The following is a 24,143-nucleotide window of genomic DNA, read 5'->3' as shown; positions in this document are numbered from 1 at the left end:
GGCCCCCGGGCCCCCCCCCACCCCCCCACCCTCCTGACACTAGGTATTTCCAGACAGCGCGTACTCACGACGGCTCTCCCAAGGAGTGCCTCCCCGTTTCCAGCTGACCCTGCCTCTGCAGAAGGGGCCACGGGTTTCCGCACATCCCTCCTCCCTCCCTAGCTTATAAGATTCTAGGAATTCTTCTAGCGGATTCTTGAGTTTTCCAGACAAAAATACACTCTCCTCGATCAGCTCCTGTGCAGCTGGTGACAAGCGCCCCACCATCCACACACGATCACAGTCGCGCCTTGCCGTTTCCGCTGCGCTCTCCCATCCTGCTCCCCTTCCCAGCTCGTTCCGGCTCCGAGGAAACCCTCTCTTCCCTTTCTCGGGGACCATTTCCACACACACACCCCAGAAAAGAGAACGGGACAACACCCCCCACGTCCCCACCATCCAGCGTCAAGGACCCCACTATCTCCCTGCCCTCCTCGGGTCTGGAATACAGAGGTTACTGGCGTCTTCCCTGGCGGCACACCGGGTGCCCTGCTTCGGCCCACAACGGGTCTGCACTCCGGCTCCAAGCCACCGCCAGCCCCGCGCCGCTGCTGGGACCTCCGAAGCTGTGCTCCCACGGTCGGTTTGAGACGTACACGCGACGAGCCGTTGTTGAACCACCCCCCACCCCCACCCCCCCGTGCTGACCCTGCTCACATCCGCTCGCTCTGTCCCTAACGCCACCTCCCAAGGCAGGACCTCCGCCGGGCTCCTGTGACTCCCGCCGCCTGGGCCCCTCCCGTCTGCCCTCTGCCAGGCGACTCTCTACACACGGCATGAGCGGGTGGCCTGGGATCCCTCCCACACGCACAGTGAAGACGCCAACCCCCAGCCCAAAGAGCAGCCACCAGGCGGGACACAGCTGTCGTGACACATCACGTCAGCCCCCTCGGACGCGACCAAAGGCTGACAGCAAACGACGCAGCTCTACCGGTGCTCCATCGAAGTCCGGTGGGAACAGCACGGTCTGGGGCATCCCGTCCGGGGTGCTCCCATTCTCTCCCTGCCGACAGCTGGCTGCAGCAGGGCGGAGGAGCACCTGTGAAAACCTGCAGCTTCACGGTCTCTGCCGGAAGGGGCTGCTGGAACCAGAGCGTGAGCGTTCAGAGAGGTGACCCGGCAGCAGGCCGGGCAGGCAGCCTCGGCGGTGGTCGTCTGCGGGCAAGCAGCAGGGCGAGAGCCAGGCCGCCCACATCCCTGCCGGCGACAGAGCCCTCGTGCGTGCGCGGGCATCACACGAGTCCCAGGGCCCCGAGCCACGGCCGGCCTGAGCACGGCCCGCAAGCGAACACACACCTGCGACCACACGGGCGGAGGCGCCTGCGCCATCTCCACGCGTTTGAGCACAACCTCCGGCGTGTGTGCCGTGCAGATGCAGGAGTGACCCCTGGAGCGCCACGGACAGTAGGAACAGGGAAAAGCCACCGAGCTGAGACACCAGCGAGCTCTCAGATCCAGACCTGTGCAGCTACTAAAAAATCCCCAACGAAACCACTGCCATCACTGCTCTCGGGGGTGGGGGTGGGGGTGGGGGTGGGGGGGGTGGCGGGATTCCGAATCCCGAGCTGCGACAACATGCTAACTAAAATGTTCACTATTCTCAAGAAATTCTGAGACTTTCAGAAAAGGATGAGAAGAGAAGCCGGGGGAGCGCTGCTAGCTGCGGGACATGGCCGACGAGGGACTCGAGGCAAATGTGTGAGCACATCTGAAGCCAGGGATTCGATGACAAGAAACCGTAGAGGGGGCCCCGCAGTAGACCTGACACGGCAGAAACGCCAGTGAGGACGCAGAGGAATCAATACAAGCGATTCAGTTCCAAGAAAACACTCAGAGGGATTAAGAAACGCGACCCGACCCGAGGACAGTGGGGCGACGGCCCGCAGACTGATGCACGCATAACATGGGGTGAGGGGGACGAGAGAAACAGGCCTGAAAGTTCCCGAGTCTGAGGAGAGCATCGGTGCCCAGAGCCAAGGCACAGCCAAGGCAGGGCACACGGAGACAGATGCACAGCGCACGCGCCCGGGCCCAGTGCTGAAGGTCGACCACAGAGAGCAGGGGGACAGCAGCTCACCACAACGGGAGCGGGACCAGGGGCACCTGCCGTCTCGCGGACGACAGTGGAGGCCAGAGCGCGACGGCACCCGGAGCACAGGCACGTGTGTTGGCCAGTGTCCCGGCACCCTTTTTCCAGTCAGATTCGCACCCTGTGTCTCTCTGCAGCAATTCGCACAAGATCTTAGTCTTTTTCATCATTATTACTGCTCGTGGTGATCTGTGACCAGTGATCTCAGGACTTCCCACCGCAACTGTGCGGAGCCCCACGAGCCACGCGCGTGTAAGACGCGGAACCTAATCGGTAAGTGTTATGCGCGGACTGCTCTACTGACCGGCCGTTCCCCGGTCTCTGTCCCCTTCCTTGGGCCCCCCAGGCCCCAAGACACAGCGGCACTGAAATCAAGCCAGCTGACAGTCCCGCCAATGGCCTCTACGTGCTCAGCCACGAGGCGGCCCGGTGAAAGCCGAGACCGGCCAAAGCCAAAGCTCTTGTGACCGCCACGGTGGTTCCTGAAGGGCGCTAACTGCCACTCCGGCGAACGCACGGGCAGTAAGAAAGTAGAAGCGGGAGAGCCTGGGTGGCCAGGCCGGTAAAGCGTCCGACTCTTGATTTCGGTCCACGTCACCATCTCACAGTCACGAGATCAAGCCCCGCATCAGGCTCTGTGCTGGGACCCGCTCAAGATTCTCTCTCCCCCTGCCCTCCACCACTTGCATGCTCGCCCACCCTTTCTAAATTTTTTTTACTGTTTATTTTTGAGAGCGCGCACGCCCTAGCAGGCTGGCTGAAAACAGGCCTAGGGTATTCGGAAAGGGGGAGGTGCGGGGGGGGGGGGGAGACAGAGAATCCGAAGCAGCCTCCAGGCTCTGAGCTGTCAGGACAAGGCCAACGTGGGGCTCAAACCCATGAACCGAGAGATCGTGACCTGAGCCGAAGTCGGACACTTAACTGACAGAGCCACCCAGGTGCCCCTCTATTTCTTAACAGAAAAAAAAAAAAAGGGGGGAAACAGCCTTATTGCTGACGTGGAGAACGTTTTAGTGGCCTGGCCAGAAGATGAAACCGGCCGCAGCCTTCCCTTCGGAGAAGCCTAACCCAGAGCGAGGCCCTGACTCTTCAGTCCCGTGAAGGCTGACAGAGGTGAGGAGCCTGCAGAGGACGAGTCTGAAGCGAGCGGAGGTGGTTTCGGGAGGACTGAGGAAGGAGGCCGTCGCCCCGACGTGGAAGTGCCGGAAGGGGCAGCTGCGGCAAGTTCTCTAGAGCATCCGGCTGAGGGGATCACGACAGCGGCCGCACTCACCGGCAGGTGTTCGGGCCGAGGCCAGAGCCTCCCGTAGGAAGAAGATGCCACCTAGGACTTTCCGTGGCTGGAGAGGAGAAGTCGGCGCCTGGCTTCAAAGCTTCCGAAGACGGGCCGGCCGTCTCATCGGGGCTAATACGGCTGGTGACTTTAAGTTGAAGCCAATGCTCATTGACCATTTTGAAAATCCTAGGGTCTTTTAAGGCTAAATCTTACTTCTGGGGAAGACAGCAGAGTAGGAGGGTCCTAGGCTCAGCCCATCCCATGGTTACACCTAGATAACAGCCACGTGAGTGTAAATAACCCAGAAAAGGACCTGACAGGCAGAACAGACTCTCCCCAGCTAAATGTATGGAAGAGGCCACATCAAAGATGATAGGAAGGGGGGAGACACGGCCTGGAGCCAAATGGACCTGTAGGACCGTCCACAGGAGGGAGAAATGCACCAGGTGCAGAGTGGAGAAGGGGAGACCCCACACCAGACACCCAGAACCCACAGTGGGAAGATGAATCACCATACTTGGCTTTGAAAACCGGACAGGTCTAACACTGTGGGTTCTTAGTCAAGCAGGGCATAGCACCTGAAACGTTAAGAATCAGTAACTCTGCGCCGGGAGAACTGGAGGGCTACGGGAAACGGAGACCCACCCTCACAGAGACAGCACGCTAGCCTTGCTGAGGTACAGCCTACAAGCAGCAGGCTGAAAACAGGCCTGGGGTATGCGGGAGGAAGATATGTTTACTGACCTCAGAGCATGGGCCGGAGGGGCAGGGATCCTCGGAAGACTTCTCCCAGAACAAAAGACCTGGCAGGTGCCATTTCCCTCCCCACCCCCCAGCTGAGACACCCAGGAACCTGTGGGAACCAGCATAGAGTGAACACTCTCCACCTTGCTTGGTAACACTGTGTCCTGCCCACACCCCAGCCCTGCACTCTCCTGAGGACCTACCCCCCTACCCTGGCCTCGGCAGCTTTCTGGGGCAGAGCGGCAGGCCCCCTCCCACAGTGGACTGGACCTTGCCAGCACTGTGCCCCTCACTCCCATGCTCTTCTGCAGACCTACCCCCTGCATCCAGGCCTGCCTCCGGGAGTTTTCCTTGTGCACCGCAGGTCCCCAGTGGCAGCGGACCAGCAGGGACCTTGCTGGTATCAGGAGCTCCGCCCCAGAGCTCTCCCGTCAATCTCCCCCTCCAATGTGCCCTGGGCCCAAGCCCATCCAAACCAGTGCCACCAGCCAGGCAGTGAGCAAGCAACTCCACAAGAGCCCAGCACCACTCCCAAGTGACTCCTGCCCCAGGACAGGGGACAATCACCACACACACCGGTCCGACTGTGGCCCCAGCAGTGGGCAGGGGTCGGACATGTGGTCTGACTGCAGGACCCACCCACCAACACAAGCTTCTCAGGAGACAACACAGGGAAAGCTCCCTGCAGTTCGGTCGGTGCTACCACATTGCCCACAAACATCCGGTCTGACTCAAAGCCTACAGCAGCCCCTGACTGGTGAGCTCACAACACGGGACCAAACACTGCCCAAAACAGGCACAGAGAGCCACTGCAGACTGCAGGAAAAAGTGCCTAGGCCACAACAGGAGGGCACATGCAACACATGCAGGTGACGTCCCTGAAACGCCAGGCCCTAGGGAACAGGGGACGCTGCACCACAGGGCACTGCAGCACCTCTTCCTCATAAGGCCACGACTTCCAAGAGCAGGAGACACAGCTGACTTTCCTAACACACAGAAACAGAGAATTAGACAAAATGAGGAGACAGAAGAGTATGTCCCAAAGAAAGAACACGGCAAAATCGGAGCAAGAGAGCTAAGCGAAATGGAGTTAAATGACATTCTTGACAGAGATTTAAAGTAACGGTCATAAAAAAAACTCAGTGGACTTGAGAAAAGAGTGGAGGACCTCAGTGACACCCTTGACAAAGAGAGAGAAAATGTAAATAAAGAACCAATCAGAGACAAAGAACTTAATAACTGGATTAAAGTGCACGAGATGGAATAAACTGTAGACTAGAGGAAGCAGAAGAAAGAACCGATCAGTGACCCGGGGAACGTAACAATGGAAAACGAAAACCATCAAGTAGAAAAGGAGAGAGAAAAACAAAAAAAAATGAAAAAAGACTAAGGGAAGGAACTTAGCAGTACCATCAAGTGTCATAACATTCATATTATAGGAGTTCCAGAAGAGAAAGGAGGGCAGAAAGCTAATTTAAAGAAATAATAGGTGAAAACTTCCCAAATCTGGGGAAAGAAACAAAAATCCAGATGCAGGAGGCACAGAGCTCCCCTGCCATACACACAAAATAAACCCAAGGAGGTCCACCCCAAAATACTTAGTAACTAAAATGTCAGAGGGGCACTGTGTGGCTCAGTCCGTTGAGCGTCTGACTTCGGCTCCGGTCATGATCTCACAGTTTGTGGGTTTGAGCCCCGTGTCGGGCTCTGTGCAGACAGCTCGGAGCCTGGAGCCTCCTTCGGATTCTGTGTCTCCCCCCTCTCTGCCCCTCCCCTGCTCACACTCTGTCTCTCGCTGTCTCTCAAAATACATAAATGTATAAAAAACAAAAAACTTAAAATGGCAGAAATTACTGATAAAGGGACAATTTTAAAACCAGTGAGGGAGAAAACAGTTACATACCAGGGAAACCCCACAAGGTCATCAGCTGATTTTTCAGCAGAAGCTCTGCAAGCCAGAAGGGAGTGTGGCACAATCTAGTCAAGATGCTGAAAGGAAAAAACTTGCAGCTGACAACGCTCTAGCCAGCAAGGCTGTCATTCAGAATAGAATGAGAGATGAAGAGTTTCCCAAACAAACAAAAGTTAAAGTTAAAATTCATCACCACTAACCGAGCCCTACAAGAAATTTTAAAGGAGCCTCTGTAAGTGGAAAGGAAAAACCACATAAGCATGAGTAAGAAAGGCAGGGAGCACAAAAGCAGTAAAATTAAGCGTTGTCTATAAAACTCAGTCAAGGAATTCACAACATAAAAGGATGTAAACTATGACACCATATACCCAAAACACAGTGGGAAAGGAGTAAAAATTTAGTGCTTTTAGAATGGATTCAAACTTAAATGACCAACAACTCAATACAAACTACGTATAAGATATGATATGGAAACCTAATGACAACCACGAATCAAACACTGGTAACACATATGCAAAAATAAAAAAAAAGAACTGTAAGTATATCACTAAAGAAAGCCAGCAAACCATGAGAGAAGAGAGCAAGAGAAGGAACAGAGACGATCTACAAAAAGAATCATAGAACAAGTAACAAAATGACAACGAATATGTTTCTATAAATAGTTACTTTGGATGTAAACGACTAAACGCTCCAGTCAAAAGACATAAGACAGAATGAACTAAAACAAAACACTTAAATGTTGCCTACAAAAGCCTCATTTCAGACCTAAAGCCACATGCAGATTGAAAGGGAAGGGATGGAAGAGTGTTTATCCTGCAAAGAGAAATGAAAAGATAGCCAGCGTAGCAATGCTTTTATCAGACAAAATAAACTTTACGACAAAGACTAAAACAAGAAACAAAGAAGGACACCCTATACTCATAAAGGGGACAATGCAACAAGACAATAACTGTAAACATGTACGCACCCAACGTGAAGGTGCCCAGACACAAAGCAGCTACTAAAAAACATAAAGGGAGTAATCAATAGTAACACGTTAACAGTAGGGGACTTTAACGCTCCACTTACGGCAATGGGCAGACAATCCAAGCAGGAAATCAGCAAGGAAACAATGGCTTTGAATGACACATTTGACCAGATGGATCCAACAGATATATTTAGAACATTTCATCATAAAACAGAGTGTACACACTTTTCGAAGCGCACATGGAACATTCTCTGGAAGAGATCACAGATTAGGTCACATAACCAGTCTCATCGAATTCAAAAAGAGAGAAGTCATTCCATTCATCTTTTCTAACCACAGCACTATGAAACCAAGAATCACAAAGAAAAATTTGGAAAGACCAAAAATAACTGGAGGTTAAACAACATACTACTAAACAATGAATGGGTCAACTAAGAAATCAAAAAGCACGTGGAAACAAATGAAAATGAAAACATGACAGTCCAAAACCTTTGGGATGCAGCAAAAGTGGTTTTAAAAGCAAAGTTTACAGCAATACAGGCCTACCTTAAGAAACAAGAAAAGTCTAAAATAAACAACCTAACCTTACACCTAAAGGAGGTGGAAAAAGAACCAACCAACCCCCAAACCAGTAGAAGGAAAAAAATCATAAAGATTATAGAAGAAATAAATGATATGGGAACTAAACAAAAAACAAAACAAAACAATAGAACAGATCAATGAAACCAAGAGCTGATTCTTTGCAAAGATCAACAGAAGCGATAAACTTTTAGCCGGACTCATGGAAAAAAACACAGAGGACTGAAATCAACAAAATCAGAAATGAATGAGGAAAAATAACACCACAGAAACACAGAGAATTATACAAGAATATTACTGAAAATTATATGCCAATAAACTATACAACCTGGAAGAAAGGATAGATTTCTACTAACATATAACCTCCACTAAACTGAATCAGGAAAAAAATACAAAATTTGAACAGACCAATTACCAGCAAGGAAATTGCATCACTCATCAAAAACCTCCCAACAAACTCAAGTCCAGGACCAGAGGGCCTCATAGGTGGATTCTACCAAGCATTTAAAGAAGAGTTAACACCTATTCTTCTCAAACTATTCCAAAATATAAAAGAGGAAGGAAAGCTTCCAAATTCATTCCATGAGGCCAGCATTATCCTGACACCAAAACCAGATAAAGACACTACAATAAAAGAGAACTGCAGACCTCCATCACTGATGAACACAGATGCAAAAACCCTCAAGAAAATATGAGCAAACTAAATTCAACAACACATTAAAAAAAATCATTCACCACGATCAAGTGGGGCTTATTCCTGGGATGTAAGTGGGGCTCAATATTTGCAAATCAATGAATGTGATACAACACATCAACAAGAGAAAGGATAAGAACCATATGATCATTTCAACGAATGCAGAAAAAACATTTGACAAACTACAACCACCATTCATGTTAAAAAGCCTTAACAAAGTAGATCTACAGGAAACACACTTCAGCATAATAAAGGCCACATGTGAAAAATCCACAGCTCACATCATCCTCAACGGTGAAAACTGTGGGCTTTCCCCTAAGGTCAGGAACAAGACAAGGATGTACGCTCTCACCACTTTTATTCAACAAAGTACTGGAAGTCCCAGACACGTTAATCAGACAACAAAAAGAAAGAAAAGGCTTCCAAACTGTAAGGAAAAAGTCAAAATTTCACTATTTTTAGATATGATACTATATACAGAAAACTCTAAAGACTCCACCAAAAACTACTAGAACTGATAAATGAATTCAGTAAAGTCACAGGATACAAAATCAATGTACAGAAATTTGCTGTATTTCTACGCACTAAGAATGAAATAGACTGAAGAGAAATTAAGAACAGTCCCATTTACAACTGCACCAAAAATAATAAAATACCTAGGAATAAAGTTAACCAAGGAGGTGAAAGACACGTACTCTGAAAACTATACAACCCCAGTAGAAGAAACTGAACATAACACACACAAATGGAAAGATATTCCATGCTTATGGGTGGGGAGAACAAATATCGTTAAGACGTGCATACTACCTAAAGCAATCTACAGATTTAATGCAACCCCTATCAAAACATCGAAGCATTTTTCACAGAACTAGAATAACCCTAAAATCTGAATGGAACAACAGAAGACCCCGAATAGCCAAAGCAATCTTAAGAAGAATAAAACTGGAGGTATCATAATCCCAGACTTCAAGCTCTACCACAAAACTGTAGTAATCGAACCAGCACAAAAACAGACACATAGATCAATGGAACAGAATAAAGAAGCTAGAAATAAACCCACAATTGTATGGTTCACTGACCTTCAACAGTGGAGACAAGAATATATAATGGGGGGGCGCCTGGGTGGCTCAGTCGGTTGAGCGGCCGACTTCAGCTCGGGTCATGATCTCACGGTCCGTGAGTTCGAGCCCCGCGTCGGGCTCTGTGCTGACGGCTCAGAGCCTGGAGCCTGTTTCGGATTCTGTGTCTCCCTCTCTCTGACCCTCCCCCGTTCATGCTCTGTCTCTCTCTGTCTCAAAAATAAATAAAAACGTTAAAAAAAAAAAATTTAAAAAAAAAAAAAAAAAAAAAAGAATATATAATGGGAAAAAGTCTCTTCAACAAATCGTGCTGGGAAAACCGGACAGTTACACGCAAAGTAATGAAACAACTGCTTTCTTATACCATACACAGAAACAAGTTGAAAACTGATTAAAGACCTAAATTCGAGACCTGAAACCATAAAAATCCCAGAAGAGGGCACAGGCACTAATTTCTCTGACACTGGCTGTAGCAGAATTTTTCTAGATATGTCTCCTGAGATAAGGGAAATACAAACAAAACTACTGAGACTTTATCAAAATAAAAAGCTTCTGCCCAGTGAAGGAAGCAATCAAACTTAAAGACAACCTTCTGAATGGGAGAAGTTACATGCAAATGACATAGGCAATAAAGGATTAGTATCCAAAATACATAAATAACTTATACAACTCAACACCAAAAAAACAAAACAAACAAAAACCAAAAAACCAAACAATCCAATTAAAAACAGACAAAAGGAGCGCCTGGGTGGCTCAGTTGGTTGAGCGTCCAACTTCGGCTCAGGTCATGATCTCAGTCTGTGGGTTTGAGCCCCACGTCAGGCTCTGTGCTAATAGCTCAAAGCCTGGAGCCTGCTTTGGATTCTGTGCCTTCCTCTCTCTCTACCCCTCCCCTGCTCATGCTCTGTCTCTAAAATAAATAAAAACATTAAAAAATTTTTTAATAAAAAAAAAAAAGACAAAAGACATGAACAGACACTTCTCCAAAGACCACATTCAGATGGCCAACAGGTGCATGAAAAGATGCTCAACATCACTAATCATCAGGCCTCTAAAAGCCCTCCCTTTGCTCCTGCCCTGTGCCTGCCGTCTACCCTGTTGCCAGCCAAGGCCACACCTCCTGTCTCTAAGAACCTGGGAGTACAATAAAACTGTGTTCTCCTGAGCCTCTCCTCTGTCTCCTCCTGTGGCCACACCTGACTCACCATCCCATTAAAAAATACAGAACAAGCCCAAAGCTAACTGCCGAGGAAAAGCGGACTTTGCCCACATGTAAAGGTAAAAACAAATTACCAACTTCTACCAAAGCACCTGGGTTGGTCTGAGACACACAGTCAGAGCCCTGCAGACCTTTCCCAAACAGACGAGTTGAGACAAGTAAGGCTCAGGGAGGGCTATCCGAGGGGCAGCAGTCCCGGGCGTTGGTGTGTATGTACCCAGACTGGTGACGGATCCAAGCGTGGATCCTGGTAAGAATACAACTACCAGCATCACTGAGACAGTCCAGGAAACTGACATATACAACGTGAGTAAATCTCAAACACCCTGACGCACGAAAGAAGCCTTACATGAAGGTGCGTGTACCACCAAGTCCCTTCACGCAAAGCTCTCGGACAGGAAAAACGATTCTGTGGCAGACCTAGAATCCACACGGGGCTGCCTGGGGCAGCGGCAGGGACAGGCTGGGAGGGGCCGGAGGGAGCTCCCGAGGATGCTGACGGGAGTCTGGGTCCCACAGGTCTGCGTGTGCCAAAACCCTGCAGAGGGCCTACCCAGGATGTGCGCACCTCACTATATGCACGCTTTGCCTCCAAAGAGAAACGACCCATAAACGGAGGCTGAGCTCTAGGTGATGACGTGCACGCCCCCACAGGCAGGGGCAACGTCGGCAATGTGCAACTTGGAAATACAGCAAAAAAACAAAACAAAAACGACACAAAAAAAATGATGGGCGGACAGGCCAGGGTCTGCTGGGGTCCCTTTCTTAAAAGGCCAGAGAGTGACATCTCAGGCCCCTGAGCATCCGAGTGTTGCAATATTTAACCGTCACTTCCAAAGTCATCACGTTTAAGTAACTTGTAAAAATCTAGTCTCTTAACCATTCCGAAACGCACAACCCAGGGCATCAATCACGCACAGTGTTGCGCGACCATCATCGCTCCCCATTCCCCAAGGATGTTCGTGCCCCCACGGAAAGTCTGTCCCCGCTCAACAGGAAGTCCACGTACCCTCAACCCCCACGACCCTCTAATCCACTCTCTGCGTCTTTGTCTACTCTGGATACTTCCCGTACCACGTGCCCTGCGGAGGCTGACTCGTTTCGTCAGCACACCGTTGTCACGTCCACCCACGTGGGCGTGGGTGGCAGGGCCGCCTTCCTTGCCACGGTTGAGGAGCGGCCACCGGACGCCTGGACCCCGCTCAGTAGCCGTCTGCGCGGGTACACACCCGGGGGGTGGGGGCTTCCGCCTTTAACTGTGGTGATAAAGCCGCTACGAACACCGGCTTGCACGCGTCCGAGCCCCCGTTTTCAACTCTTCCGGGGGCACAGAGGAATGGAATTGCCGGGCACGTGACAACCTCCACTTAGCGTTCTGAGGAGCTGCCAGCCGGCTTCCCAAGTCAGTCTCGGCATCTCACGTCCCCCGGAGCCCCCATCTCTCGACATCCCCGCCAACGCCTGCTATTTCCCGTGTCTGACTGCGGCGACCACAGCAGGTGAGAGGAGCCAGCTCGCTGAGGCGCTCGCTTGCATTTGTGCGATGACTGATCCTTGGAGCATCTTTTCACGGGTTACTGGTCCCGTGTGGATCTTCTTGCGGAGCCGAGTCGACGTCTATGCCTGTTTTTCAGCAGGTGTTTATCGTTGAGTTGTAGGAAGAGTTCGTAGATCTTTGGACATCAAACCCTCATCAGATATGTGACTTGCAAACATGGTCTCACATTCTGCGAGTAAATTATCTTTTCACTTTCTTGAAAATATCCTCTGGTACACAGAAGTCCTTGGTTGGTTTTTATTTACGTGGTCCTGTTCGCTGTCTAATTACGAGTCATGAAACTGACTTTTGTTTTCTTCCAGCATTTTTATGGGTTTAGTTCGCACACTTAGGTCACTGCCCCATTTTGAGGAAAATGATGTATATGGCGTGAGGCAGAAGCCCAGTTTTCTGTGGTGTGTAGAAATCCAGCTGTCCCAGCACCATCTTTAAAAGTGTTCCCTGTTCTTTTAATGAACATATTTGGCCAAAGATTCACCACCCATAGATATGTGGGTTTATCTCTGGACTCCCGATCCATCCTGCTGGTTATCTTTCTCCTTATCCCACTACCATGCACTCTGGATTCTACAGAAATACCTCTGATTACAGGATACAACAGTCACAGAGCAGTCGGGATGAAAAAACCCTTACCCGAGAACACCACCGGCTTGGAGGACGCTCTTGCGCTCTGGGCGTGCTGCTTCTTTTCCAAGGCTGCCAGCATCCCCCCCAAATCCAGCTGTACTGGAACCTGGCTCTTCTTTCCACTGTTTTTAAAATTATTCTAAGGAATTAAAAAATCAGAAGTTTATTTAGAATACTACTTCTCACAACCCTTTACTTTGTGACAATCCTCTACAAGATAAAATGAAACAGATTCAGAGACCATAAAAATCTTCTAAAAATTAAAGGAATCCCAAACGATGCCACATTATCTTTTTTTTTTAATGTTTTTTTGAGAAAGAGACAGAGTATGAGCTGAGGGGAGCAGAGAGAGAGGGAGGCAGAAGATCCCAAGCAGGCTCCGGGCTCTGAGCTGTCAGCACAGAGCCCGACACGGGGCTCAAACTCACAAACCGTGAGATCATGACCTGAGTCGAAGTCGGATGCTTAACCGACTGAGCCACCCAGGGGCCCCCCACATTATCTTTCAGTATTACTGCCACGGTTGTTTATTTCCTCCTTCTCTCAGAGCCCTGGGTTTATAATTAAACCAGCAACATTTCAGTCTACGGCTACACTGTGAATAAGAGTGCATACTTATGGATAAAAAACCAAGACCTGTAGGAAGTCTGGCAACAAAAGTTTGTGTGAGGCTAAGTGACTGGTGTCACTGACTCACCCATCCAGTCTGCAACTGCCCAGGTGAGTCAACTGAATGCCGTGAAGTCATGGGGAAAGGATTCAAAATACACACAGCAGGTAAGTATTAAATTTAGGCACAGAGTGGGATATACTCAGCAAATGTAAGCTCTGTCTGGAAGACTGCTGCACGCATGCGCTCCAGCACCCCCACTCCTGCCATCCTGCCTGGACGAGGGCCCACGTCAGGGGCGAACACAAAGGGCCCCATAGACCCGCTACAGAGACCTCCACAGGCAGGGATGGAAGGTGACCCAGTTATGACACGGGAATCCCGTTAATCTGCACACGGGCTGAGAATTTTACTTCTCGCAAATGTGAAATTATTCCACCTCAAAAGGCAAAAGGACAACGAAGATGCTGGAGACGAGAGAAGACACCGGCCACGTGCAACCTCTCCATCTAGGTGGCGAATTCCAAGTTCAGCCCTGAATCCACCGGGGCAGGGGCGGGGGGCGGGGAGCGCGCCTCAAGGGGACCCAGCTCTTCACTTTGTATGAATCTTGGAGGCTCTCTTATTTTGGTTCCGTTAGACATTGCTGCCTCACAAAGGAATTCTTGTCCCCCCGTATAAACGGAGTCAATTTATTCCCTTCAAGTCCAAGTTTCCTCAGCAGCCCGTGCCCCTCCTTTCTGACACAGCAGTGGCAGTCAGTGACCAAGTCTCGGTAAAAAGATGACAAAACATTTGAGCTTAGAGCATGTTTCTGTCAACATGCTAGGTGTGATTCTCCAATGAAAGAATGAATCACAACAAACCACCTGTCTTGGTACATAGAGAAATCTGGAAAATAAGGTTTAGCCGAGCAAGAAAAGTTCAGCCTGGAGCGGTGATGGGTTCGACCGGAACATTACCTGTGGCTGCTGTCTGGATTGAAGTCGCGGAGATGCCCCTCGGTCCCTGCGCTCAGACGCCGCAGCCAGGCTGGGAAAGTCCTCGGCGTCCTGAGCAAACCACACACCCTTTAGCCATCCGCGGACCACGAGCAAGTGTGCCTACATGCAAGCCCTTCCTTGCTCACGTCCTTCTGTCTGTAACGAGCCCCACACAAGTCCTCAAGGGCACCCACACCAGCCCCACGCTGTCTGACTCTTAGATTTACGGAGCAATGTTGTAATCCTCCCCCCCCTCCCCCCGCAGGGCAGCACGCAGGGTCCCGAGGACACGGGGGCCCCTGACCCCCTGGGCACAGGCTGCAAGCGTGTTGGTCTAGACTCAGGAGACAGAACCTCCCTGTCTCGTGTGCTGACCCCAAGCTAGAAAATAGGGCAGGGGGCCTCTAACAACGACGTTCCCGCCATTTAAAAGCATCTTGCGTGCTTCTGTTAACATCTCAGCTGAGTCGCAGAAGTTATGTGGGAAACAAGGGCACAAATACACGAGCTCCTCGTTGGCACAAACCATGCTCTACAGGGTCGTAGGTCTTCAAACGTGCGACCCCAAAGTCCCCGGGGGGATGTTCCAGGAGCCCCGGGAGCCCCTAAGTATGCAGGAAAGTGTCAGGTTTGGCCCTACGCTGGATGCTGAGACACACTTCTGCCAGCGCCAGGAGCCAGGACACTGACTCTGGAACTGAGTCAGAAGCCAGCACGACTCCGTGCAGGACATGGGCTTTCTTGGGGCGCCAAAGGGAAAGAATCTACAGAGCAACGCTGGAAGTTGGATGTAACTCCCTCGGCCAGGGCCCCCGATGGAGTCAGGGCACTCTAACTTTCTCTCCAGAGTAAAGCACACGAGAGTAACACTGCTGGATAGAAAAGCAGACCCCACAAAAGCCAGCGTGTCAAGGCAAGGGAAGACCAGGTGAACGAGATACTGAGGGTAAACGTGAGCCCCACGGTACACACGCTACCAGACCCCAGGCGGCAGTCCGTGTCTAGACTGCTCGCGCACTCTCGCGCTCGCTGGGCGCCCGTGCCGACTCGGGGACCACGCCGGGCCACCACAGTGAAGGAGAAGGGGGGACAACTATTTTCTGTAGCACTGGGCAAAGACTATTAAAGAAAATAATGGAGACTTTCCCTTCGGAAGCCAGCACGAACCCACGTTTCTATCACCACAGACCCACTGTTACGTCATACGAGGTGAGTCATAAATATAAATGTACTTCAATCCTTGGCGGCTCTTGAATGGTCAAAACTTCGTATTTCGACTTAGACTTTTCTTTCTTTTTCTTATGCTTTCTTGAGGCTTCATTTTGCTCAGGATCGCCACCTTGTGACGCTTTGGACTAGAACAAAAAAACAGCAAAAATCATGGGTTTTTAAGACATTCACTAGAGTGCTTCCTCCCATGAGTCAGCAAACTTGAGATATCAGGTTGTACAACCACAGGGCAGCTCTGCTCCGAGTTTGGCTCCTCGTCCCTATTTTCCAGAGAGCCAGCGTTCAGCAGAGTAATCGAGGAAAAGAAGTCTGCTGAAATAGTTGTCACATCCGGTTATTTTTAAACCAGTAGACGTGGACAAACCTACTTCTGAGCCAAAAAAGATGTCTCTAATACCGACTCGAAGTCTTTTCAAACACTCGCGTGCCCCTTCCGGCACCACGGCCCAGTGGTCCCTAAACTACACATCGGAACCCCCTGGGGAGCCTCCGGATGGGACAACTGCCTAGGCCCATCCCACACCGGCTGATGTGACGCCACTGTTCCCACTCCCCCTCAGTCCCTTGGCCTTTCTTCAATCAGGTCAGATGCACCTTGGCCTCAGGGCCTTTGCACTCGCGCCCACACTTGGATGTAGGCTAGGACTGCACCGTCACTCCAGCTCAAGAGCAATGGCATCTCCTCGGAGCCTCTCCCTCTTCTTCCCCTCCGAGGCACTAACAGTACCTGTCTGCACAGCGCCGGACTGTCAGGACAGAAGCGCTAACAGAGCAGGGGCTCCAACGGAGCATCTGGGGTCCTGCTTCATCCCCAGCGGGGACTTGGCCTCCAGTGATACTGAGAAGAAGGTTTACCTACTGACCCACGGGAGCTGTCCATGGAATCTCATTCGCGAACAAGGCAACTGTGAAGGGTGATGTGTACAGAATGACCCCATTTTTGTCTAAAAGAAAAAAACCTCAAAGAGCAAAACAAAAAAATCTCTATTTGTTGATGCTCTGGGGACCCTGAGGTAGCTCACGTACCAGGCTGTTGACACAGGCTTCCCTGGGAGGGAACAACAAAGGGAGGAGAAGATGACCTTGTTCACAAGCAGGTCTTTGTGGTATTACGTTCTGATGTAACATTATCTTGATAATAAAAATTCACAGCAGAAGGCTTCAGAGGGAAAAACCATTGTGACCCCGTTATCTCCGTTACACACGAGACCACGCCCTCTGGGTTATCAGACCACAGGCGATCCCAATTTTCTCGTCTTTGGCTTAGAACACTTCTAAAACTTTCCTTGCGCCTATCATCAAAATAGAATTTTAAAAGAGATTCTGGGAAAACAAAACCTCTCCACTCTAAGAATTTAACTGAGCGCCAGGAAAACTGGTTCGGATGGCGAGACGGCAGCAGAGGGGAAGCAGCAGCCAGAGGCCCACGCGCCCCATCCTGCGGCCTGTGCCCACACGCCCCGAGCTGGCGGCACCGAGTGCAGAGGGGACTCGGCCGCTCCGCCGGAGTCCTGCACATGGTTCGCAGAGCCGTGAGGGCAGGCACACAGGTGTGACCTCACCGCACCTGTCGCCAGCACACCTTCTCTCCCTCAAACTGACCGTCAACGCACAGCTCCCGTTTGCGGGGGACAGTCTGTGACACTAGGGGTATGAGAGAGTATCCCCGCCCTCAAAAAGACGGGACATCATTGCACTAAACAAACACGGCCATATTACAACCTGAAATAACGTACCAGTACACAGTGAGATTCGAGAACACAATCTAGACCCGTAAAAAAGGCTCTTTAAGAAATGAAACGAAGGGACCAATAAAGATGACAGCTTCAAATTATTTGAAAGGAGAGAGAAACGTGGATTCTGAAATGCTATCTTACAACAAGAAAGCTGCAGTTAGCCAAGCATCACTGACACGCAGCTGATCCCACAGTGTGGAACTCAACGGTTTTACTGTTGAGTAAACAGGGAGAGCAGCTGGAATTCCACAGACGAAGGACGAGGGGGCGAAAGAGCAAGCCTTTACACGCCAGAGCGTTAAGCTTCTGCCGGCGTCTCTCCCTCAGAGGCTTCACGACGGCTCACGGCCACGGAGACCACGGGTCTGAAACGGACAGGGCCCCTCCCTCGAAAAGCTCCCGCTCATGTTCCCGGACTGGGGTTCCACCTTCTCCACCACTCGTGTTCCCGGACTGGGGTTCGACTTTCTCTCAAGGCGCAAGTGGGACCAAGTCAGATCGGGACCACGGTACAGAATGGGACGCTCCCCTAGGAGCTGAGAAGAGATGACGAGACTACCCGGTCAGGGGCAGAGAAGACCAACATAACCCAAGTGGGACACATACCTTTTTAGTAGGGTGGACGTGTTTCTCTTTGCAGGAAGGGTCCGCAGAGAAAACTTCCGAGGGTGACATACTAGCGCTTTTGGGGTCTGCTGATGAAGCCACCGTCTTTAGGTTTATCATGGAAGTAACGTTTTTAGGGGCCGGTGGCCGTTCTGTAGATAATGTCTGCCGAACAACATAACCCATTGGTGTCCAAGATAACTCTGCTCAAAGATAACCAAAATCGTTGAACAATCTCAACAGTAAAATAAAAAGACTCAGAAACTGCAAACACGTCATCATGTGAGGCGACTACTCAGGCGTAATTACACTCAGACTAGAGCTCTAAACCTTCTCCCGGAGACGACCGTACTCACTAAGCTCTCTTCCTGGAGCGGGCTGAATTCACTTGTGAGCCTAGGTGCTCTGCCCAGAAACCGGATTTCCAACTTGGGGGTGCAGGTGGGGACACAAACTGTAGTTCTGATTAAAAACTACTCCACAGTTAAGTCCATACGGTAAACACACGAGATCAACGAGGCAAAGAGGAAATCTTGGCTCTGACCTCGAAATGGACCTTTAACACCACAGGTCAAAGATCACGGATCTGAGCCACCACGGTAACTGGGATTTCTTGCTTTTTAGGTCTCAGGCCTAAGTACGGCAATGCCGCTCCTCAGGCGCCCACCAGACTCTGTGCGGGCACAACAGGCGCCAGGCAGGCCGTGGCTCCCCCCCACCCCCGCCCCCGCCCCGAGGACGCCAGACTGAGCCGCACGCCATCCGAGTCACCTCTTAAGTGAAAGCCATTACTGAACCACACACGTCCCAGACGTGAGAAACGTAAAAACGTCTTCGGTCAGGACAAGCTCCTGAGACAAACCGAAGGCAGAATTACTGAACTCTTCGTGAATGTCACTTCTGGGACAGGCCGGCAGCTCTCAGTGGGGTCTGAGGCTCCCAAGACCCCGGCAGGGCCCGCGGGGTCAGAACCGTCGCCCCGACACACACAGCGGCCCCGTGCCTCCCCGCGCACTCTCCTCCGGGCCACGGCCGGGCTTCCGGACAGCGGGGAGCTGGCTCAGCCCGCCCGACGGCCCGACGCTGAGGCCGAGCCGCGGGGAGCCGGTGGTCGGTGGAGAGCTGCGCAAGTGTAAAACGAGACTGCTCTCCTCACCGCGGGGTTTTCATCTTGAAAACGTTATTTTTCACAAAAATACACTACGTTAACAGATACCGGGGGACCGGGGTTACTTGTAAGGGAATGACTATTTTGAACCGAGAATACTGCCGATCCGGACAGCGGGCACACACACAGCAGCTCCCCGGGGCTGGAGGGGTCGTGAGGGGTCGTGAGGGGTCCTGGAGCCAGAACCTCGGAGAACCACCAGGGCAGGTGATCGTTCAGGAAGCAGGTGTTCCTGAGTCCATATAACGTCTCACTTCATCGGACACGCTGGACGCATCTCTCTAGAATTCTCCGCTCCCGCTTCACAGCCCCACGCGCAGACACGGGGGGCTCGGGGCTGGCGTCCGCCTCCCGCCCCCACGAGGTCTCCGGGACGGCGTCCGAAGGGGCCCCGGCAGCCGAGGCCCGGGACCCGACGGAGGCCGCGGCCGCTCTTACCTCTGGCGCACGAGGAGGGCCCGGCTGCGGCGCCGGCGGCCACGGACTCGGCCGCGCTCGGGCTTCTCGCCGCTCCTTCACCCTAAAAGGCAAACCGGCATTTTCCTGCTGTTGCAAAGTGAAAGCAATCGCTTCATTTCTAAATACGGCGGCCCCTGCCGTTCTTAAAATCTGCAAGATACGCGCGAATGAAAAATTCCAGATAAGTGAGGCGCCTGGGTGGCTCTGTTAGGCATCTGACTCTTGGTTTTCGGCTCAGGCCACGATCTTATGGTTTGTGAGTTCGAGCCCTGCCTCCGGCTCCGCGCTGACAGTGCTGAGCCTGCTCGGGATTCTCTCTCTCTTCCTCTCTCTCTCTGCCCCTTCTGCACTCTCACGCTCAGTCTCTCTCAAAATAAATAAACTTAAAATGTTTTTTTTTGTTTTTTTTGTTTTTTTTTTTTTTTACAAATCCAAACAAATAATAAGTGCGAAATGCTAAACCTCACTCCTGTCAGGAGAAGCCGCCCGCCGAGCTCAGCTGAGCCCCCCGAGCTCCCTTCGCTGCCAGGCGACAGACACCTGTGCCTTGCTTTTACGTGCACCCAGTAAGGGGATCGCAGCACACGTACCACACCCCTTGTAAAAGACCAGTGTGACACGACTTACGCGCCAGCACACAAGTGCCCACACCGCCTGCGGCCGGGGGCCCCCGAGAGAAGGTGGGAGCCACGGTTCCCCACACCCAAAGTCCACCCGAAGGCCCAGAGACAACCAATGTACGTCTTGTAACCCACACACCCTTCCGTAAAGCCAAAAAGGGCCACACACGGAGCACGAGGCGGCAGGCGACACGGGGGCAGGTGGGCACACGAAGACTGCCAGGTGACAGGCAGTGCTCAAGGCAAAAGCTAAGTGACACATTCAAATCTGAATGGGTTTAAAATAAATTCTAAAGCTCATATCCTTCAAAAATTTTCCCACTTTGCCATTTCATTAAATCTGAGCCCAGTAATAAAAAATAAAATTACTTAAACACAACCTGTTCTTCTAATAAATAGAACTTACACACTCACCGAGGCCAATGAAACACCAGAAACAGCTTTCAAGAACAATCACGTAAATTACACATATCAATAAAGATTCAGCGCCACCGGTTTTCACAAAATACTTATGACAAGGAAAAATGCCCAAAGTTTTAAAAACTCAAACATGGGTGCCTGGGTGGCTCACTTAGGCATCCGACTCGTGATTTTGGCTCAGGTCATGATCTGTTTGTGAGTTCAAGCCCCGAGTTGGGCTCTGTGCTGACAGAGCGGAGTCTGCTTGGGATTCTCTCTCTCTGCCCTTCCCCCGCTCTTTCAAATTGAGGGGAATCCCCTTAGTTCCCACAACGTTCCATTAAAAAAAGATTTAAATGCTTAACACAGTTTTCTCTTGTACAACTTCAGACAAATACAGATGTTGAGCAACCTGAGGGTTGGGGTGCTCACCCCTGGAGTTCAGTTAAAAATCCACATGTTAACTCTGGACTCCCCCCAAAACTTAATTACTAATAATAGCCTACTATTGACCGGAAGCATTATTATCGACCACATGAAGGGTTAACACGCACATCCCACATTAAGCTGTATTCTTATGACGAAGAGAGCTGGAGACAAGAGAACATTTTAGAGAATTACAACGAAAAGAAAATAAGTTTACAGTACTGTACTGATTTTATCAAGAAAGAAAAAAAAAAAAACTCCACAACTAAGTGGAGTTCAAACCTGTGTTGTTCAAGGTTAACTGTTTTTTTCTTGTGTTTAAAGATCTACTACTAAGGAAAATCTTCCTTCTAGAAGGAAAAATTTTAAACTCCACATGTAATTTGAGTGTGAACACGTCAGAAGGCCGTGAGTCTGTAAATGTCCTGACACAGCACGTGTGCCTCACTTCGTCCAGATCCGCAGCGCTCAAGCAGGAGCAGGTGACCACGGCAGAACGTGTCAGACCCTACCCACTGCGGCCCTCCCCGGAGCCCTGTCCCACTTCCTAGAGTGCTCACGGGCTCGGATACGCACAGAGCAGCGGTGATGCAGACGGGGCCCCTGGACGCTCAGCTATCACACACACCCAGCCGGGGCCACACCAAGCGGAGAGCCTTGTACATGAGGCGGCCAGCCGGCCCTCCCTGTCACGGCTGAGCCACCGGAAAGCGCCGCGGTGCGACAGGGACAGGGGCCACGTGGGGGAACAGTGGCTCTTCTGCCCGCCTCGGCACCCAAGAGCGTATGAGGAAGCAGAATGCCCACTCCACTCAAGGGGGAAGCGGACGGGGGAGCCACCCCCTTCCTGGTGTCCGTTCTCCTGGCCTTCCCGCCCTCCACAACAGATATTTGTCACAAGCCGTCTTAGGGACTACTGACGTGATCATGTTTTTCCTGGAACCTGGATGAACTCAAACCGTGAGACCGAATGTGGAACACGGCATATTTTAAAGTCACTAAGCGGCAAACAAAACACACTTCCAGCCATCATTCTGCAGAGTCTGCGGACTCATCAGTGAGAGGTACGGGTCAAAGGCCAGAAAAAATCGGAAGCTACTCCCTGCAGTCCGAGATACTACTGTTTGACTACAACGACTTCTGTCGGTACCGCTAAGCAAGCTGCCCAATGCCACGCTGGCGCAGATGCTCTCGAGGAGCCGTGTGGGCAGCGGGACGCTCACCAGAACCGAGCGCAGCTGCAGCAGCAGGCAGCAAACACAGAGCGGCTAACTAGGGGATTCTTCTAGAACAGCAGCTGCACTCGGGGCCGCAGCCCGCACAGAAGGTCCTCTGGCGACCCGCACACCAAGACCCACCGCCCGTGACAGCCACACGGGGGCGACGGGGGAAGAGGAATGGAACGGAGAGGAGGCCCCGCACTCACCTCTGCTGTCCCCGCGGCGGGTTCCCCCACCTCTCCCAGGAGAGAGAGGTCGGCTGAGGCGGAGCGCAGAGGCCCCCACCGGGGCTGCTTCCGTGTCTCTGCGATCTCCCTGTTCTCTGGACCCTGCAGCTCAGGAAAATCCATCCTGGTAAATTCAAACTCTGGTTTGGAGGCAGATGCACTTTTCTCGATGATTCTGGATCTCCTGTCCGTTCGTCTGTGATAACCATCTGTGTTTGCAGAATGAAAAGCGGGGTAAAGATGGAGGGGCCGTGCGCTGACCCGCACGCACGCTTCAACTGCACAGCAGGAAGTCTACTGCGGCTGACGCAGCGACACGGCACCGTCCAAACGCCCTCGCTTTTGCTAGTGTTGCCCACCTGCGTGACGGTGGAAAATGGAAGGGACCGCAGGGGCCAGCTGCTCTGGCCGGACCAACGGGCAGAAACAAGCAAAGCACACCGCAAACGTCAGGCCCAGTTCTAAAGCCAATGAACGAGTTCCCTCAATCTCATTATGCTGCACCTATAGAGTTCTGAAAATTTACAGGGAGGCCAACAATTTTCTTTTCAGTGTCAAATCTTCCACACTAGAGAGGAATTTTGAAACACAGCAAGTAAAATTAAACTTGGAACCTCTTTCCCATTTTTCTCCTTCCAAAACAGATGAATCCTAACGTGGGCTGCGACACTACGAAGCCCCTGCATTTAATCATGAGACCAGAGTCATTACGGTTAACTGTTCAACTTCCCTTTCACGTTCCCACATGCCAAATGGTTTTGGAGTAAAGTCAACACAAAGAGAAAAGTTTGTATACCAAGTAAAGTAAGTTACACATGTAAAGAAGTTGACCGTTCCCAGAAAATAAAGCTACTACAAAGGCTTTAACTCTTGGGATGCCCAGGTGGCTCCGTCAGTTGAGCATTCAACTCTTGGTTTTCCGCTCAGGTCATGATCTCACAGTTTGGGGAGTTCAAGCCCCGCGTCGGACTCTGCTCTGGCAGCGTGGAGCCTGCCTGGGATTCTCTCTCTGTTCCTCCCTTCTTCCCTCCCTCTCTCTCTCTCAGCCCTTCCCCTACTCATGCTGTCTCTTTCTCAAAATAAACTTAAAAAAAAAAAGACTTTGACTCTATATAAATAAGCCATTTAACTGCACTGGTACATGATTTACAGGAAAAAGCACCACGCAGAATCGCTAACTTTCGGCCACAGCCTGGAACAGCAGTTTCCAAGGCCAGAGTAGACACGTCCCCTGGGTAACTACACCGCCCAGGTCTGCTACTGTTCTCGATGGGATGTAAACAGGAAACTCTCCCACCTACTAAAAAGCGTCCCACATGAACAGTAGAGAAGCGACTTCAAGAACGAACACGGTCAAACACAGTAGAGGATGTGGCTGCAATCTGCTTAATAAGGACATGTTCCGAGGCCTGTGGTGTCACCTACTCGCCAAGTGGGTTCTTGCACAGGAAAGGGCACATCATGGAGCCTCCCCAACAACAGGTCCTTCCCCAGGGGGAGAGGCCTCCAGGATCCCACAGGGGCCCACCGGCCTCTGCTCTTCTCAGCGAGCATGCTCGCAGGAACCGGTGTACAAAGGACAGTGGCGTTTCTGGGGCGAACGGGGTAGGACGATATAACATCAGAGAGTCTGTCACCACCACCTGATTTCAAATTAGCATCTGCGAGAATGTAAG

The 24,143-nt window shown here is 51.2% G+C and overlaps 1 protein-coding gene across 7 annotated transcripts in view; it reads right to left on the bottom strand.

The window, feature by feature from the left end:
* The window catches only part of SECISBP2 (SECIS binding protein 2), a 39,631-nt gene that overhangs the window by 8,839 nt on the left and 6,649 nt on the right, over positions 1-24,143 (bottom strand). For 2 of the 7 annotated variants that reach the window (XM_042963559.1, XM_042963560.1), the window contains exons 5-10: positions 22,447-22,676; positions 19,555-19,636; positions 17,949-18,151; positions 15,609-15,731; positions 14,356-14,445; positions 12,790-12,922 (exon numbers count right to left, since the gene is read on the bottom strand). In XM_042963559.1, the coding sequence (XP_042819493.1) occupies positions 12,790-12,922; positions 14,356-14,445; positions 15,609-15,731; positions 17,949-18,151; positions 19,555-19,636; positions 22,447-22,676 (861 nt within the window). Of the gene's footprint in view, positions 1-12,789; positions 12,923-14,355; positions 14,446-15,608; positions 15,732-17,948; positions 18,152-19,554; positions 19,726-22,446; positions 22,677-24,143 lie in introns of all 7 variants that reach the window. The other 5 variants (XM_042963562.1, XM_042963565.1, XM_042963561.1 and 2 more) reach the window with 5 other exon arrangements.

The sequence above is a fragment of the Panthera tigris genome, chromosome D4, assembly GCF_018350195.1.
Source record: "Panthera tigris isolate Pti1 chromosome D4, P.tigris_Pti1_mat1.1, whole genome shotgun sequence".
Classification (NCBI taxonomy): Eukaryota; Metazoa; Chordata; class Mammalia; order Carnivora; family Felidae; genus Panthera; species Panthera tigris.
This window is presented reverse-complemented; position numbering and strand designations above follow the sequence as displayed.